At 38.4% G+C, this 18,767-nt stretch overlaps 3 protein-coding genes across 7 annotated transcripts in view; 2 read left to right on the forward strand and 1 right to left on the reverse strand.

Moving 5' to 3' along the window:
• LOC149052227 (stimulated by retinoic acid gene 6 protein-like) overlaps nt 1–18,767 on the forward strand; it is a 35,082-nt gene that overhangs the window by 2,568 nt on the left and 13,747 nt on the right. For all 5 annotated transcript variants that reach the window (XM_089213404.1, XM_089213454.1, XM_089213593.1 and 2 more), the window contains 8 exons: nt 540–682; nt 11,484–11,604; nt 12,305–12,353; nt 12,881–13,021; nt 13,762–13,847; nt 17,334–17,398; nt 17,530–17,591; nt 18,159–18,267. In XM_089213404.1, the coding sequence (XP_089069530.1) occupies nt 540–682; nt 11,484–11,604; nt 12,305–12,353; nt 12,881–13,021; nt 13,762–13,847; nt 17,334–17,398; nt 17,530–17,591; nt 18,159–18,267 (776 nt within the window). The remainder of the gene's footprint in view (nt 1–539; nt 683–11,483; nt 11,605–12,304; nt 12,354–12,880; nt 13,022–13,761; nt 13,848–17,333; nt 17,399–17,529; nt 17,592–18,158; nt 18,268–18,767) is intronic.
• On the forward strand, nt 3,886–5,290 carry LOC149052228 (uncharacterized). The gene is made up of 3 exons (XM_089188432.1): nt 3,886–4,016; nt 4,151–4,379; nt 4,968–5,290. Exons 1-3 carry the CDS (start codon nt 3,999–4,001, stop codon nt 5,288–5,290), a joined length of 570 nt encoding a protein of 189 aa, XP_089044558.1. The 5' UTR covers nt 3,886–3,998.
• LOC149052229 (uncharacterized) lies at nt 4,386–9,409 on the reverse strand. Its single transcript, XM_089213636.1, has 11 exons — nt 8,137–9,409; nt 7,924–8,027; nt 7,613–7,722; nt 7,348–7,421; nt 7,135–7,247; nt 6,935–7,030; nt 6,735–6,827; nt 6,509–6,609; nt 6,135–6,287; nt 5,853–5,972; nt 4,386–5,760 (listed from the first exon to the last, which is right to left on the reverse strand). Exons 1-11 carry the CDS (start codon nt 8,829–8,831, stop codon nt 5,611–5,613), a joined length of 1,809 nt encoding a protein of 602 aa, XP_089069762.1. The 5' UTR covers nt 8,832–9,409; the 3' UTR covers nt 4,386–5,610.

Here is an 18,767-nt window from a genome sequence, read left to right on the forward strand (position 1 = left end):
GAACTAACACATTTTCATGATTCAGAAAATTATCATACATCAAAGTAAGGATTTACAAACAGGTAGGTTCAAATTAGATCGAAATGTACCAGAATGTTAATGCACTGAAGATGAGAAGTAAAGTGTTCTAAATTCACGTAGACAAAATTTGTGTTGTTTCATTTTAGGATCATGACCTACTTAAAAGACGATAGTAGCTAGATAGATGCATCTATAAACAGAAATTGACTAAATTGACCACAAAAGTTACATCTCTGGTAAAGTGACTCACTTAGCAGATGGGGTGTATAATTGGCCACAAGGTAGACTATAATGGGGCAGGTTTTCTGAGAGGCCAGCAGTACATACACAGCAAAAATTGACCCAAAAACTCCCCCACCCCTGATCTATCAGAAAATTGTGCCATTTCAGTCAGAATATAAACACAGTGGAAAAATATGAGGCATTCTGTTATTGAATGGGTTTAATGGGAGTGTACTTTTAAGTGAGCTATTAATGAGTGCCACTGTTTAACTAATGTTCATGTGGTTTCCTTTCAGACCATTTGATTTTTTAAGTGGTTTTGGCAACAGATTCACCATTGCTGTTATGTTTGGAGCCACTTCCAGCACATGCCTGAATATGTTTTTACAACCAAGAAATGGAATTTTTCAGATGCCTGACCCAGCTAGATGGGTGCAGGGTAAGTGGTCATACCATAGCATCCTGATTTTGAATAACTTGAGTGTTTGTTTGTTTTGTTTTGCTTTTTTTCTCTCACTGTTAAAAACATTTTTAAAGACTATAGTAACTGTAGGTTAATGCAGTTGCCATGGGCCAGTATTAGTTTATGAACAAATTTTAATAGTGGAGCTTGCAGAACATAGCCTCATAACTATACAAAATAGTAACAGTAACCCATCAAGCCAAACAAATTTGGATGTACAACCGTATGACCATACAAGGTGCTAATTTTAACATGCGTGGTCAACTGTACTGCAGGCATGCCTGAATGCCACAGCTTTGTTCAGTAGTCCAGTGGTCAGTGCACTGGGCTCCGAGTCAGACGACCCAGGTTCTAGTCCTGGCCGGGGCAAGGCGTTGTGCCTTTGAGACGTGCGGGAAAAAAAAAAATGTGAGCTCTGCTTTTAGGCTTGGCTAAATCTATATATTTTGGTTATATGGAATTTAACATACAGTTTAAATGACTAGGAGCAAATACATGTATGGTCAGTAGTGAAGCGTTTGGTTTGTGTCTCAGCCAGTACTTGTTGTGTTCTGCAGAGTTTGCAGCAGTACTGCAGTGGATGTTAGGACCTTGGGTCCATCCTCATCCAGCAGTATACTTTATCAGTGCATGCATTGTTCCACCATGTGCCCATGTTGCGTTTGCTGTTCTATAGCATGTGATTCTTGTCCTTGAGGATAGCCCTGGTGAAAATCTTTCAAGGATCTTTAAGGATCTTACAAGATCTTCATGAGGACCTTTGAGGATCCTCTTGAGGATCTTCATGAGGATCTTCAAAATTATTGTTAAGATCTTCAAGGATCCTTCATTTTCTTGCCAAGATCTTCAAGGATCTTTGATTTTCTTGCCAAGATCTTCAAGGATCTTTGATTTTCTTGCCAAGATCTTCAAGGATCTTTGATTTTCTTGCCAAGATCTTCAAGGATCTTTGATTTTCTTGCCAAGATCTTTGAGGATCTTTGACTTTCTTGACAAGATCTTTAAGGATCTTTCATTTTCCTGTCAAGATCCTTGAAGATCTTTACATGAACTTTGAAGATCCTTTAAAGATCTTTGAAAATTCTTTGAGGATCTTCCAAATTCTTGTTAAGATCTTTGAGGATCTCTCATTTTCTTGCCAAGATCTTCAAGGATCTTTTTGAAAATTTTGAAGATCCTTAAAGATCTTGGAAAGAAAATAAAAGACCCTTAAAGATCTTGGCAATAAATTGAAAGATCTTTGAAGATCTTGGCATAAAAAAGAAAGATCCTTGAAGATTTTGACAGCCAAATTAAAGATCTTTGCAAGAGATTTGAAGATCCTTAAAGATCTTGACAAGAATGTCAGTGAACCTTGAAGATCCTGGCAAGGAAATGGAAGATCATTGAAGATCTTTGCAAGAATGTTATAGAACCTTCGAAATTTTGACAAGAAAATAAGCATACTTAAATCCTCATACTAAGTTAAAAAGAAAAATTGAACCAAACATAAAAAAATGAAGATAAAACTTTTTTTTTATTGCTAAACGAGAATTACCCATCCTCTTCTAGTAGGACTACTTCTACTCTATTTCTGTTCAGACTTTAGGTTAGTACTAAGATTTTCATTTTCCAAAAAATCTGGCAACAGTCTAGCTCAAAGATAAGAAGACCAAAATATATGTGTTAAACTTGTCTAGGACTAGACTATGACCAGACTCAGACTACTCTTACAGAGGGGGTAAACATGAAAAAAAAGGCAAACAAGAGTACTTCAATGACTATATTTCTGAACCATATTAACCTATATACCAAAGGAAAGCTTAGGAATCACACATACTGAATATAACTAATATGTTGCCCTAAACTAATTTGTTATTTGACATCAGATCAATTTGTCCACCACATGGTGTGAAAAACCTAGGTAAACTTGAGAAAAGATAACTGCACAAAGATTGCATGAAATCAAGTGTTTTTAGTGTCAAAACAAAGTACTAGGGTCATTCTTTTGGATGAGCTGAGAAACTTTTGGAGTCGTTTATATTATGGGCACAATGCCCGTTCAAAGTTCACCGAGATTATTAGGTGAGTTATTCCACAACATCTTACTTAAAATTCAGCTTATAGAGAAACTGTCGGCTTATCCAACTCAACTCAGTAAGAGGATACAGCCCTGAAAACTTCGGATTAATTGAACTAATACATCCTGAGGTACAAAATAAGTGTTTTCGGGAATTCATATGACAACCTCTAAAAGAGCTTTTTAAGTTGGTTACACAGAACCAAGTAAATTCACACCTTCTTCAGAAACATGTCCTTCAGTGAGCGTCGAGGAGAATCTCTCTAGATCGATAAGCCTGTATCCTTGTCCCTGTAACACATCATTTGCATCCTCACTCTCCAAGAGCTCAGAGTAAGAATCATAAGGCGAGGATGGCATCTTCATTTTCTTTCCAGAAGTACCAATGAATTCTTTTTATTCAGCCTCACAGTCAGAGCAATCGCGAGACCTGCTTGGAGTTTGATTGACGATTTCGGTTGTTTCTGTCTCTCTTTTCGCTTGTTTCTGAACTCCAGAAAACGCCTTTCCTTTACCTTTATTTCTGTGTACATTTTCCCTTTAGTTCCGACCATTGTCGATGATATTTGCCGTAACAACGAGCTTCTTATGTTTTATGCGACCGTTAAAAATCTCGGCGCGTACAAATTCCTATCCCATAATGCAAAACCCTATTTGTTGTCATGTAACTAGTCACAAAGTTTCCCGAAAGCCTCGAGCATGGCGATGCTATGCGGTAACCTTCATTACACTCATTGCACAATAATTTTCTACGAAAATTCCTTGTTGTGTTTAAATTATAAAACAGTGAGCCCTCAATTTACAATTTTGTTATGTTTGAAATTACTTGAGGATTTCAAAGGAACCTAATTCATAATGCAGAGATGTGGTAGAGCTCTTCTCAAAGTTGCCTTTGAGATCCACATCAAATTCAAAAAGGATCCTTACAAAGAGCTGTACAAAATCATGAAATGAATCTTTTAAAGATATTTGGAAGATCCTCTTCAATTCCTTGAGGATCTTAAAGGATTGTAGAACAGATCATGCAAAGATCTCGACTAAGATCCTTGTAACTCCTAATCAAATTCTTAAACACGAAGGCGCGCTATAAAAGGAGAGGTGCCTTAGGTACCTCTGGATCATTTGTCAATCAACCGTCGTGGCATACAGAACTTCAAAACAGCTTGAGCTGCAGTCAATGCAAGGCACTGACCAGAGGCGCATTTCTCGTTAAATTTCTACGTTTTCATCAAAATGGAAGAATTTGTTGAGGTTTGTATTACCTTCCTCCGAACGAAACCGTCTTCGTTTTTGGCGGTAAATTTGAAATTCGAAATGATTCGCTTCGCCATCGCTCAAAATTGCCATTGCGTAATTTCATGTCTGTTTCCAAATACTGGATGTAGATAACTGTAAGAATAAAAAGAAAAGATGAAGAAATGTTCAAGGCATTTCTTCAACAATGCGAAGGGGAAGTGCTGTCAACCCAGCGGAAGAAAAATAAAAGCAGAGCGACTGTTGCAGGCGAAGTTCTGGAGCGCGCGAGTGAACCGTCGCCGACCACCGATTCACTTCAACATGTCCAGGCGTCGATGTCGCCAAACGAATCATCTGTACGGGCTTCCTCCACAAATGGTACGATTTCTTTTTCTTTTTCTTTTTTTTTAATCTAAGTATAATATGATTACAACAATACTGGATGATTCTTGACCTTTGGAACAATACATTAGAAAGGTAACTTAGGATTACAGTTCGACACTAACAATCACTGTGATAATGTATCACCAAGATTGAAACACTCGCGTAACACTATAATTTCTCAGAAGTAACTAATTGCAGAGTTTTTACAAACTAGGAAATACTAGTTAGAATATACTTGCAAACCACAGATTTTTTCGTATTATGCGACAGTTCATGTCTTAGACTGCTTCCTTTTGATGCCTTCATTTTCCGAAATGCAGCCTTTCGTGACACCTACAAAACGTTTTGCCCTGCCTAAGAATGTTTTGAAAGGAGTTATTTCTTTAGAACTACAGGTTGTATTTATTGCAATATTTTATACTACACCTTGGGCAAACTTGTCAATGAAACATGAAAAATGTACATAAAAATTGTCCAAAATAAAATGTAGGCGGGAAGACCAGTTGTACGATCATATCAGACTTCATGACTGTTCAGTTACGCTTTCGCTCTAATAGTTGTTTTACTTTGTCTCCACAATAGCTGATGCAAGAGGGGACGAGTTCGAAATGTGTATTTACTGTCGGCAAACGCCATGTGTAACGACCGACAGTCGCGAATACCTTGGCTATCGCGAAGCACATATTCAAAATCACGTGCGACGAAGAAAAGATTACAAGACGTACTGGAGAGCATTGAACAAATGTGGGCTCTGGAAAGACCCTATTTATCAGGCTAGAAAAGTCGAACTGGGGGACCACGTTAATGCTGTGCGGGAAAGGATGCCCAATTGTGTTATAAAAGATGTGAGGTCAAGGTTTCCTAACCCTCCTGGTATTCCCTATATGGGGCATAAAAGGGAATAATAAAATTCTCATTCAAATCCCCACGTCAAAGAGAGCCCAAGTACCAAATTGTTTATGGTCCATTTTATAATGTCCACACAGCAAATTATAGTGACTTTCCTATAAGTTAGGAAAAGATATACAGTGCAGAGAAAAGTAACAGATAATGAGTCTACTTGGAAAATACCTAGTGTCAAACCTCATACTCATGTTTTCATCACTTAGTACCAGCAGTTGGTAGAATTGGTCATCCCTAATGACCTCACATATTTTACAGGACATTTGGGCTCCTAGTTGTAATTATCACAGAAACTGTGATGCAATGGAAAACAGATGAGACATCATTTGTTTATATTAAAAAAGGTAGACCAGATAGTTTCTCTGAAATGAAATGTCTTTGAAGTAAGCACCCTGGTCTCTGCCAAGCGATTTGGATGCCTGGCATGTTGGTACATCTGTAGAGATGATGCTTCTCGATTCACATTTTCATTCTGTAAGACAAATGAGTCAATAAGCATGAGAAAGCAGTGAATCCAAAAAGTGCCAAAGTTATTTTGACGAATTAACAACATAAGTTTCTTACCCAATCAAGAATGGCTAACTCCATGCGCATGTTGTATGAGTCATCCCCATAATGAATCCGCTTTGCAGCATAAATGAGCATCACTGAATGGAGAGACTCAATCCAATATGTTTCCCTGCACTAAAGAAGGCAACAAATTATGGGTGATTTTTCTTTAACTGGAAAATGAATTATTTTGTTCAACTCATTTATGGCCCTTACCTCAACATCATTAATTTGGAAGAAGAGATAAACTTCTTCATGCAAAGAAACATAAACATACAGCATGTGTCAATTATTTACCCGCATGTAGTCCGATGCATGCCTATAAATTGAAGTGCTCATAATGGCTTTCCTGTAGGCAGCTACTGCTTCAGGTTTAGTTAACAGTCTTTTGCCCATCACATAGCCATTCTGCTTGCACCGTGACTCTGCATGGCATCTGACATGATTACCCTGAGTAATAAATACACCAAGTTATGGAAAAATAGATTAATAAATCAGTAGTAATAATTATAGTAAATATAATGTCTCTTGTTCGCCATTATTAAAGAAATATGTGCAATCTTTGAGGTAATGATCATGTCATATCTTGCTAGAATAACACAACAAAAGGTATACTTACAAAAATGAAAACAAAATACTATGTTCTCTCAATAAACAGTCATTCAAATTACCTGGTAATGGTCAACTACATTCAACAGTGTACCCTGAAATTCTTCTTCAGTGGGTGGACTGTTCTTCATGCAGAAGTACACATGAGTCCTTGTACTTTTCACTGTAAAATATTCACAATTATTATATTCCATTGTATTCATCTCATATCAAGAAGGAATTTGACATCTGCAGATAATTGTAGAGAGAATATAGCTTCCGATGACTCTCATAAGAGAGATATCTTACCTTTGTCGGACAATTCAAAAAACCACTTTGAGCCCTCATCCCTCTGTGGTCCTGAGGCAACTTTCTTCATTGCTTTAGTCACAGACTTTGCACCTGAAAATAAAAAAAAAATTTTAATACCAATAAAAGGCTAATTTTCAAGAAATAGTCATAATCATCAAGACAAAATGAGCCAAAAAATACAAGTGTATACTGAGTACCATGCCAAGAGTCAAAGGAATTAAGCATTCCTTTTGACAAGATCCATGTTTTTAGCTGTAATACAAAGTCATGTGCCACCTCTGCAACATGGAACCCTGAAAAAAGAATTACTTTAGTTGCATTATAAAATATACTTCTGATCTCCATATTTGTACTACATATGTGATATGATATTATTGAGGATGCAAACTTATCATACCTTGTGTCTCACAGAGATAAGTCAACAGCTCTTTTGTCATAGGGACCTCACGGCTTACTGCTGAAGTTTCATTGGCCTTACTCCAGTTGACAACTGCTAACACCTTTTTGGTCCTAAAGATAATCAGTGCAAATGAAATGATTTTAGGAATGGTGTTGAACATAATAGAGGTTCAACATATCATACAAAGAAATCGAGTAGAAAGCATCTTACGAGAAAGAAAGGGCTGACACTGTTGTGTGTGCTGCTGATCGACTGGAATCATGCCTTGCATCTGTTATAACACACTGCAGGAAAATGGTAGAAATCAAAACATAAAAATGGTCACATTTCTCTACTCACAGATATTTTCAAGGTGTACAATCTGATATAAGATTTTATATCTTTGTACGTGCCAGTCTACATAATATACTCCAAGTATGGCAGGTGTATAAGTATGTGGCCAAAGACAAAATGAAGTTAAAATGACTACTTGTACCTCTCCATTCACAGCATATGCAGGGTTACTCTTCACTTGTTCTTGAGCAGCCAACATCGACTCATTGGAAACCCTCTTCACGACTGTCAAGTAACCAAGCTTTTTGAAGACTGTTGAAGTGATTAAAAATAGAAGTATTTTAGAATGCATCTGGTAGGGCAGAAACCAAAGAAGGAACAGTTCAGTCAGTTTGAGCTATCTTGATAGAACATTCATGATTTAACAACCTGCAAACTGCTGTTGACTGCCTTCTCCTTGCAAGGAGAAAGACTACATGATTTTCAGAGCATCTGAGAATGTGCAATGCTAACCTGTGTCGAAGGTCTTTTCTCCCTCTGACCCGATGTTGGCTGCTTGACAGAAACTTGTGTATTGTGTCTCTGTCAAGCCACAGGACAATACTCCATGAATCAATCTATGAAAAAGAGAGACAGATAAGTGACCAGTTACAAAAAACAAAAACTCTAAAATACCGAGATAATAAATTTCAGTAAATTTAGAGCAAAAAATGAAAGAGTGCTCACCTCAAATTTACATAGTACTTTGGAGGAGATCCTCCCATGATGGGGGAGGAGTGCCACTTGAAAGAATCTCCACCAACGCATGAAATTGTCACTGACACGACATGACTCTGTCGATTGAAGACAAGTGATTCGCAATCGAGGGGTTTTCCACAATAACAACATGATGTCGATAGCGTATTACAGAAAAAAGAAAACAGAGTTCGCAGAGATTCTTCGCTGCAGAGATATATGGAGTCGTTCTCTGCTGAAGATGCAGTGATTTGCATTCTCTGTGGCGTACGTTCTGCTTGTGGAAGAGAAATTGGAGAAGAAGGATCACTGAAAGGCAAAGAAATACGCGAAGATGGAGTAGAAGAAGCTGAAGGAATCGAAAACCGTGTAGTTGTGGATGGTGTAGAGAGAAGAGAGGGGTTCGGACTTCCCGTTGATGATAAGCTCAGATCGCTCGATGTCAGTCGTTTCCTCTCAATTTTCTCCTCAAAAGCTAACAGAAGAGCTTCCATTAAATCTGCATTCTGTGTGCTTGTGGTCGCTTTTGTGAGATTCAATGAGCCTCTGGCCATCTTTATGCGGTCTTTGATGCCGAGAAGTCTGCTCTCCTGAGTTCGAGGAACTTCTATGTTGAACGAGAACTGAGGACCTCGATCCGTTGGACGCTTTTTCTTGGGTACAGATGGGTTATTTCCCTCAGCCATAACGATTAAATTTCCCAATAAAAATATCTTTCGAGCAGCGACAGCCAAGACTTTTCCCCAAACTGAACTAGAGTTGTGAAATTCTGTCTCAAAATCGCACTTACTTGCGAAATCATCCACATACTTTAGAGGTTTTGTCACAGAATATTGTCACAAATAATAATAGTCTGAGCATTGCGCATAGAATGTTTCATGAATCCGCTAGTTTCAATGAGAATAATCTGAAGGCTCGGAGAACCAATGTGTATAAGGGGCTTGGGACATAAGCCGAAGTTACACGGCGCGAATTTTGAAAAGACAACTGTACGAGTGTCTCGTCGACCGCAGATCGCGCTTTGAGCGGCCGAACGATAACTTAATGCCAATTAATATCAAAATGAGCTCAATTATGGGAATTAGAGTCAACAACACGCAATATCTTCTAATTTATTGACACAAAAAAACACTTAAAGTGTGTCTTTTATGCAGACCGTTTCACTCATGGTGGGACCGTTGGTCGCCATATTGGATGAGTTTTGCATTTGAGCTGAAACAAAGGGGAGGAGCCAAGCTATTTATAGCGCGCCTTCGTGTTTAAGGATCTTAGCAAAGATCTTAGCAGGATCCCTAAAAGGTTCTTTTGAAGGTCTTTAAAAGATCCTCATTAAATCCTTGAGGATCCTGAAGGATCCTTGAAAAGATCCTGCAAAGATCTTGACTTAAGGATCCTTGTAAGATCCTGATCAAATTCCTAAGGATCCTGGCAAAGATCTTTACAGGATCCTTGAAAGGATCTTTTGTAGGTCTTTAAAAGATCCTCATTAAATCCTTGAGGATCTTGAAGGATCCTTGAAAAGATCTTGCAAAGATCTTGAGTAGGATCCTTGTAAGATCCTGATCAAATCCTTAAGGATCCTTGCAAAGATCTTAATAGGATCCTTGAAAGGATCTTTGGAAGGTCTTTAAAAGATCCTCATTAAATCCTTGAGGATCTTGAAAGATCCTCAAAAAGATCCTGCAAAGATCTTGACTAGGATCCTTGCAAGATTCTGATTAAATCCTTAAGGATCCTTACAAAGATCTTGAAAGGATCCTTGAAAGGATCTTTGGAAGGTCTTTAAAAGATCCTCATTAAATCCTTGAGGATCTTGAAAGATCCTCAAAAAGATCCTGCAAAGATCTTGACTAGGATCCTTGCAAGATTCTGATTAAATCCTTAAGGATCCTTACAAAGATCTTGAAAGGATCCTTGAAAGGATCTTTTGAGGGTCTTTGAAAGATCCTTGCTAAATCCTTGAGGATCTTGAAGGATCCTTGAAAAGAACTTTGCGAGGATCCTTATAAGGATCTTTGTAGTATCCTTTGAGGATATTTATCAAATCCTTGAGGATCTTAACAAACGTTTTTGCTTACAAAGATCTTTGAGGATCTTTTACAGATCCTTTCAAGATCTTTTAAAGATCCTTGTCCTTAAGGATCTTTGGCAGGTCTTTGTCAATCCTTGAAGATCGTCAAAGATCCTCAAAGATCCTGTGAGGTTTTTCACCAGGGAGCAGTTCTTGGTGTCTCCTCCCCTCAAACCTAACTGCTGGGTTTCTTTTGGCACTTGGGTAGGCCAGTTGGGTGTTCTAGCACCTTGGAGTGTGACTGTAGTTGCAGCTCCTGGGCCCCCAGTAGCCTCCATTTGTGATTTGGTGTGAACTTGATATTAAGTCATTTATTTGGAATATTTAGACAGGCTGGCTCAGTTTGGCTTTTAAAAGCAGGTTTAAATGTGGGCCTCTATAAATGATAACAAGGCCAGATGACCATGCGCACACTGGGAGCCACATTCGTTACTCTTTGTTGAAGTCTGTGAGTTGTTTTACTAATTAACTCTCAAGATCTGATTATTAATTAATTCTTCCTCTAGCTGCTGTACATTTGCATATTCATCAGTTGTGAGAACTTTTCTGTTAGATCAAGAAAACAATCTCTACCTGATTAGTTTAAGTATTCTTAATGGGTTAATGTCCCCTGCTTATAACCAGTACAGAGAAGATGTAGGAGAGTATGGGGCCTATGGGTTATCATCCTTAGCCAAGAAGACTAGAACATCTTACCATTTGCAAATGTTGTAGCAAAGGCAGCACATCCTCCTCAGTTATTTTAAGACCCTGAGTGTTGTTGTGGTCTGGGACTTGAACCCTCAACTACCAACACAGACATAACACCTTCATGATGTAGGCAGCATATGGCACTAATTGCAGCCTTTCCCTACATCTAGGTAGTTCAGAGGGCCGCAAAACTCCAGAACAAAAAATATCTTTCAAATAGGCACTCTAAAGCCCCACAGTATCAACGAATGCTTTTCATTTAACTAATTTATTCTTGTTTTCTTGTCACCATATTCCCACCAATAGCATAGCTCCTTTTTCTGCATATAAATACACACACAACTCACAATTCCTCCAATTGCTCTGATGAAAGGCTATTGCACTTGAAATGTCAGCTTTTAAACTCTATACAGTGGCCAATTTACATTATGAACTCAGCCAATAACACTAAATTACCCTGTTATACTCTTCCACTGATGCAGCACCACAGTTTCTTTAGAAATTTAACCCTTTACCTGAACAGCAGTCCAGCACTCAACATGAGCAAGGAGAAAAAAATTTCCTTTGTTTTAATTAGTTTTTCAGAATATTGTCACTGTTCTTGTGTATGGGATCCTGTTCTACCCATTTTTTGCCTGTCTGACAACTGACAACAGACTGGTTGGGTCCTTGCTGGGTTTTCTTTATGTTACAATCAGGTGAGCTAGCTTAATCACTTTGTTTATGAATACCAATTTAATCAGACTGTGAGTTTGATTTTTAATAAGCAAATACAGTTCTCAGAACTCTACAGTTGCCAATACTTAATTCAAATATTACTCTAATGTGGAATATTACTCTTGTCTTTTAAATAAGTGATGTTTGAGTTAATTTTGGAGCATGTTTTGTACACATGTACTGGTAAATAGGTAACACAGTACAGCATGGCTTACAAGTGAAACAATAGACTAATTTGGTTCTCTCTGCTTAATTAACCCTATCAGCCCCAAGGGTAGTCAGCATGTAAGTTCTCCTTCCAGTAATATTGCTGACTCGTTCATTAAGAACATGAGAATAAAAAAAAGATTCCCAACTCAAGATGCTCTGATTACAACATGAATTCTTCTTATCAGTACCAAAGGAAATTTATAGTGAAGAGTCTAGAGAATATGGATATTGAAGTTAACCCTTTAACTCCCGTGAGTGACCAAGACAAAATTTCTCCTCACAATATCAGTACAATATCAAGCAGACAAGTGATGAGCATAACTGCACTTATGCGGAATCTGTAGCATGAATTAACAACTCCACGCCTTTACAAACATGATCTTTAATACGACTGACGTTGGTTGAAACTAAAGAAAATAACAAACTAATTGACAAGGAAAGCAAACCAGCGTATTCTAATTAATTTCTTAGATTCTTCTTCAAACTGGGAATAGAGTTTCAGTGTATGAAGTACTTGAAGGTAAGGATATGAAGGAATCAAGTGAAATCGTATGTTTTTAATATTTTTTAATATTTTCGGCTTTTTTGTTTTTGTTTTGATATTTCTCAAAGTGATATTTAACAAATCAAACACAATTCTCCTTGGTCTGCAGCCTTATTGGTCATAGAAATGATGCCAACATATTCAAAACTAAAGTGAATCCACAAGGGGTGCTCAAGTGGTTTCACCACAAGTAGTATTTCTTCAAGAGTATAAAGGGGGTGGAGGGGGAGTTTGCAAAGAGTATAAACAAGGGACTGTAGAAAATTGACTGCCAATAGCAGCCAATGAGTGTGTATGTGTGTGTGTATGTGGGGGGAGGGGGTGTGTGGTCAATTTAGTCAATATATCATATTAAAGAACCAAAATCCTCTTACCCCTCCCCCCACCCCCCTCCAGGTGATGAATAATGACCAGCCCCCATTTAGCTATTTATTCATATATATTTTTTATTCTTTTATTCTATTCATTTATTTATTCATTTTTAATTACTTTTTTTCACTAAGGGAGAGTACCAGAAGGAATTGTTTTACCTGACATATCTGGGGTCAGTTCCAATCAACCTTTGCCTTGCATTCATTTGGATGAGGTTCGGTATCCTGCTGTATCGTGAAGTGAGAAAGAAGTGGTTCCCATCTGAGAGAAGGGTAAGTCACTTGTGAGGAACACGGCACACAGCAGTTTAACATCGGGCATGCGCGAGGTGATCAATTCTGGCTGGCCGTGCGCCAATTTCCGCCTTAAAGGATAACATAAGAAACAAACGCTCTTTCGCAAAATAGGCGAAATAAAATTGCAACGCTTTTAGATGTCTGCAAAAGGAAGCAAGGTACCTAACGATAATGTAAATCGCTGAGTTGGAACGATATATCGCCCGAGGCAAAACTTTTTTGAATGGTTCAATACTATTTCGCAATTGTCTTAACAACAGCTTCTACCTCTCAGAGCCATATGACAAGTCCAAGTAAAAAACAACCAAACTTCCTGAAACGCGGGAAAACGCGGGTGACAAAGTCCTGATTGGTTTTCAGCTTTGAATCTGATTGGTTGAGAGAGGGGTGCGAGTTTTTCTGGACCAATCACGGAGCGAAGTAAAGCATAAACGAAGCGATAATTGTTACTTTCGACATTTAAAAAACAAGCGTTTGTATGGCACGATATTTCGTCGATGAGTCGCCATTTTCGCGGTAATCGTCTCACAGTTTTGTACGCTGGCTATAAAAGTTGTCCAAGGATGGAGACTGGGGAGGAGTTACCGCTTGCACCCTCTCTGTACTTCATAAATTTTCTGGAACCATCCCCAGATAGGGGTAACTGTTGTTAGTGTTTGTTTGGAAGCTTTTACTGCTGACAAAATAACATTAACTTTTCTTCTTTTCTTTTCCAGGGTGGCGAGGAAATCTGCGATACACGTTTGGCCAGAGAAACGGAGATCGCTCACATGAGGGAACTCCTGTATCCAGGATCAATTTCGTAAGCAGTTAAAATTGGTAATCTAGCAGGGTTGAATACCAAACTCTGACAATATCCTACATATGAATTTTATTCAGATAAATTGTTGTAAAATGGGTTTGTCCCACAGTAAGATTATTCGCATGAGATCTCTATCGCCTGACAGCTTATGAGGGAAAAGCCTTAATCGAAATTCAAGGAAAGACTTATCAGGAAAATAACAGTATTCTCTCAGCAGAAATCAGCCGGAGATTAAAAACTTAACCGCAAGACATGTCCCTTTATTCTATAATCTGTACATAGGCTATTCACGTCACGCACTTTATATCACTAATTAGTATTGAATATCAGTCTCGGATTGAGCTTTTTAAAATTGAAACTATGAAATGAGAGTTGATCAAATATGTCACTGTTGACGAGTTGACCAATAGTGTTGGCGAGCTGACATGTTGGAGAAGTGACCAGGTACAGAATGCATCTATCAGCGTTGTGATAGAGAGGTAGTTTTTTTAAGGGATTAACCTGACACTATACGGTTGTAAACAAAGAGGACAAAAACACCAGCCTGTCTTGTTGCTAAGTTTTCAACTAGTTGTTGGTTTATTCTAAACCAATAAGATTTGTCGCTTGTGATTTTCTCTGCGTTGATTGATTCAGACATCGCACTCATAGCTGCTACGCGTTGTGTAATAACTTAGATGGTAACCGGTCAAGTCGCCCAAAAGTCATCTCGCATAGAGTCATGTCGCCCGGAACCAGAGTCATGTTGCCCGAAATCCTGAGTCATGTCGCCCGAAATTTTATCGAGTGTTCAATCTTGAAGAAAAGTAACAATGGCAAGGAATAAACTCGTAAAATGCTGACTCGTAAAATGTTTTCGTCCGCTAACCTATGCAAATATGAAGTTAAATAAAGGCTCAAATATCGCTGTTCATTTTAGCGTTAATCGTTGATATGAACTAAACTGCTCATTCAACAGTGCAGATTGAAGAAAAGTAGCAATCGCCCGAAGTCATGTCGCCCGGAACCAGAGTCATGTTGCCTGAAATTCATAATTATGTCGCCCGAAATCCTGAGTCATGTCGCCCAAAATTTTATCGAGTGTTTAATCTTGAAGAAAATTAACAATGGCAAGGAATAAACTCGTAAAATGCTGACTCGTAAAATGTTTTCGTCCGCTAAGCTATGGGAATATGAAGTAAAACAAAGACTCAAATATCGCTGTTCATTTTAGCGTTGTTCGTTGCTACGAACTAAACTGCTCATTCTACGGTACAAATTCTAATAATTATAAGCGGAACTTTCAGTTATAAGAATTTTTCAGACATATCAGAAAAATATATCAAGTTCTCTTAGTTTTATTTATCGTATAAAAAAACAACACGAAACTTTTACAGCGGTTTTTCTGGTGATTGCTAAGCACGCGAACAAAGCGTGTTAGCATCATTTCCCTTAGGATCAGACGCGGCATAAATTATCGCGACTTGTTCAGTTGTTGCTTGTTTCCTCGGCCGGTCGCATGTAAATTTTGTTCCGGCTAACTATACATAAAGAGGTTAAATTAATAACAGCCACCATATTCCTATAAAGGAAAGCTGAAACACGAGATCGTTACCCGTACGCAAAAAAAATTATATAGTGAGCCTTCATCCTTGTATCGAGTGCGGAAATGAAGTTCGACCACGCCAGCAAGCCCTTCAGTGCGACATTGCGGCTTTTGGCAGCATCGTATCTGAGGGACTGGTATCGACCAAGCCACCTACCGTTTGGCAACAATCAGAGGAAGAATAGATTGGTTGTGCGTTGCATGTTCTCTTGCGGCATCGAACCCAAGTGACCAGGTCCCCGCTGCTGAGAGCACAAGAACCGACTTCGCCCAAGGTACGGAAATTTTAAGACCACTGTTTGTCCATGAAATAATTTTATTCTTAACCAAGAACTTAACCTTTCTAGCCCAAGTTTTATCTTGAACGTTTTTTTCCTTAGATGAGTTTGCTATAAAAATGCGGTTTTATTTTTGTTTTGCAGATCTTTCTCCGGAGTATCCGCCTTTCTACCTACTGATTCAGCTGCTCCACCGAGAGTCCTCTGCGTGCACCGTCCAAGTTCGACTCGTCATCGCCAGAAAACTTTTGCTCGCGTTTAGGAAAATAATGATATAATTATTAATATTATTACTTATTATTATAGTTTAAAAGGAATAGTTTATTTTATCACGATAAAAAAAAAATCAGATATGTAATAAGTTTTTTTTTTTTTTTTTTTTTTTTAATGACGAACTTACTTTAAGTTGACATTTGAATTTGTTTTCAAGGGGTGGGTGTCACTTGGTCAACCCACACGTCCTCGCGTGTAATTAGGTTTAAATGCAAGCAATAAATATGTTTGTATTAATGCGTGTCTGAATTTACCGCAACATCACAATCTTGCTTGGTAACCAGGTGATGATTCTTGAGCACGTGCTGTATTCAAGACGGTGGCGTTTTCCAATGTTCCAATCATGATGATGTGAACCTTCGTTCGAAACAGAATGCTTCCACAGACAAAACAACAACAGTTAGAACCATACTGTAGCTGGTATTACTATTTTTTTTATTTTCGTATTCTGTTTTAGGATTGCTATCTCCGTGATATCAAACAACAGCGAAATAAACAACCTGAGTTTCACGAGTCTGCATTCTACGAGTTTCTTCCTCGCGATTTACCTAAAATGTTACTTTTCTTCAAGTTTAAACACTCGATAAAATTTCGGGTGGCATGACTATGAATTTCGGGCAACCTGACTCTGGTTTCGGGCGACATGACATCGGGCGTGATGACTTTCGGGCGACTTGACCTTAAATCACCTAGATACTACACCCTGCGTGGTTAAAACCCTACCGTTTATTGTGCTGGTTAAGCCATCTGCTTTGTTCTAAGTTATACTAGCAATAGACCCCAATTTTTATTAGTTTACCAGCGTGAAAACCCACTTGGGATGTTAAAAGAACTCGGGAAAAATTTGTTAATAAAGAGCCTGGGGCGAGTGATTTACAAACTTTTGTCGTGTTCTCCCAACAACTCAAGTAGGTTACTATGCCGGTACACCGATAGAAAGTTCGGTCTGTTGCTCAAATAGAAATCTTGCACTCTTATTGTTAATTAGTGAAGGATTAGCAAAGCCAATCAGACTGCAGAACTTTTGACTAAACGCTTTTGGATTTATACTGGAATCTTTCAATTCACTCATTACTCTTTGTGATTGGTCTGGAAAGCGTTCCAATCAGTCTTGATTCCTTTGGCCTACGTGTAAGGCTGTCATGTTCGGTTGAAAAGAACGTGTACGTAAAGAAAAGAGCTGCCATTGATCACCAACGATAACATAAACGTGGGATTGATGCGTACATGAGTTATGAATAAATAAAGTGACACATTTCTTTCGTTTTTGCAGAAGCTTATTCAGATGATAATGATTTTCTAATTACTCGGGATCGGTGGTATAATTTCTTTTTGTGTTGCTTCAAACAGGGGGAATATGGTTGGATTAAACTGGTTTTCAACGCTGCTTCATTGTTTCTACAAACCAAGGAAAGGTAAAGATGTTTTGTTCGCGCCATGTCTGAGCCACGAACAGGAACCATTTGAATAAGGAGATGATTTAAATGACACCCAGACGTTTGTTGTTAAAATTTGTTTTTTAACTTCATCTGAATTTCATTTTTAGATTTCAAATTTTCGACGCAATTCATTTCAACAACTTTGGTTAGCGCTTTAATGATCCTTCAGGTGAGTTAGATAATTTGTATCGATTTAACTATTGTATATTTGCTTTCGCTTTTGGTAATACTGTGATGGCAGAATGATTGATTGACTGACTGACTGTGCGAGTTGCTTAGGGAGTGAATTACACTATCTCCATGGTCATCGTCACCGTGGTCATAGTTTACCACGCTCATTACTGTTTTTGTGTTGGATTTCTTTTCTCATACATATCTACATACATAAATGCATTTTATTTCTTACAGTTGAGACAGATTAAAAGTTTCCAGCCCACAGGTAGCTCGAGTGCTATTCTCTCCAATTCTGGGAAAAGAGTGCCAGCGGTCGAGTTGAAAATCAAGAGCTTTGTTTATAAAATTTCTTAGGGGCAGAAGATCGGGTGTGATAAGAACGGATCTCATAAATATCGTGGAAGAGTTTTTGAATGCTACAAAGTGCAAATCTATGTCTGAAGTCAAACATCAAATTAGCTGTAGATTCACAGCAGGAGAATTTTAATGCTAAAACAACAGCATTAGTATATAGAGGAATTACATGCCGGTACTTTCTTCTAAAGTGTTACGTTCTACTCAGGTTTTCATGGCGGTTCTTTCCCCAATGGACGTGATTAGAAGGGTTTATATTGAAAAATACAAAACTCATGGGGACACCAGCTCGGCTAATTTTGTAGACGTCCTCTTTGGTAAGTTTTTGTATCTGTAAACAAGAAAATAGCTTGTTCCAGGTGTTCAGTTAGAAAACCAAGCGTGGAAGTAAAATTCCACGCACGATGCTATCGACGGAGCGAATGACAGAACGTTTGGGTCGAGTCGAAAAAAACTGAACAAGGGATTGGTAGTAGGGAACACGACCTGGCTAAAACCTCCCGGCTGATTGCCACTCGACCCAAATCTCCCTCGAGTTTTCTACCCAAATCTCCTGTGGCGTTGCAGTTGTGCCTTCCGTTGTAGCTATGTCCTCACACCTAACAACCAACAGAGCGTGGTTTTATTTTTTTCCAATCAAAGTGCGTTGTGATCGTGTTTTCTGGGAGTCACTTCCCAACTAGGGGAGAGAAGCGATGCACAAGTGTGACAAGATCGTAAAGATTTCCTCGCTCGAAGTTTGACAATTTCAAAAGGTGTTAATTCTTTAAAATTGATCCTTAAAGTGAAATAAATCCTATGGACTTACTGTAGCCAT

Source organism: Pocillopora damicornis, chromosome 1 (assembly GCF_964200805.1).
Source record: "Pocillopora damicornis chromosome 1, jaPocDami1.2, whole genome shotgun sequence".
In the NCBI taxonomy this organism is placed as follows: domain Eukaryota; kingdom Metazoa; phylum Cnidaria; class Anthozoa; order Scleractinia; family Pocilloporidae; genus Pocillopora; species Pocillopora damicornis.

Coding starts and splice junctions, on each gene's coding strand:
- LOC149052228 (XM_089188432.1), top strand. Junction 4,380..4,967: donor ACGGGCTTCCTCCACAAATG/GTACGATTTCTT, acceptor TCTCCACAATAG/CTGATGCAAGAGGGGACGAG.
- LOC149052229 (XM_089213636.1), bottom strand. CDS start 8,831: ATGGCTGAGGGAAATAACCCATCTGTACCCAAGAAAAAGCGTCCAACG. Junction 8,028..8,136: donor AAGTACTATGTAAATTTGAG/GTGAGCACTCTT, acceptor TCTTTTTCATAG/ATTGATTCATGGAGTATTGT. Junction 7,422..7,612: donor CATATGCTGTGAATGGAGAG/GTACAAGTAGTC, acceptor ATTTTCCTGCAG/TGTGTTATAACAGATGCAAG.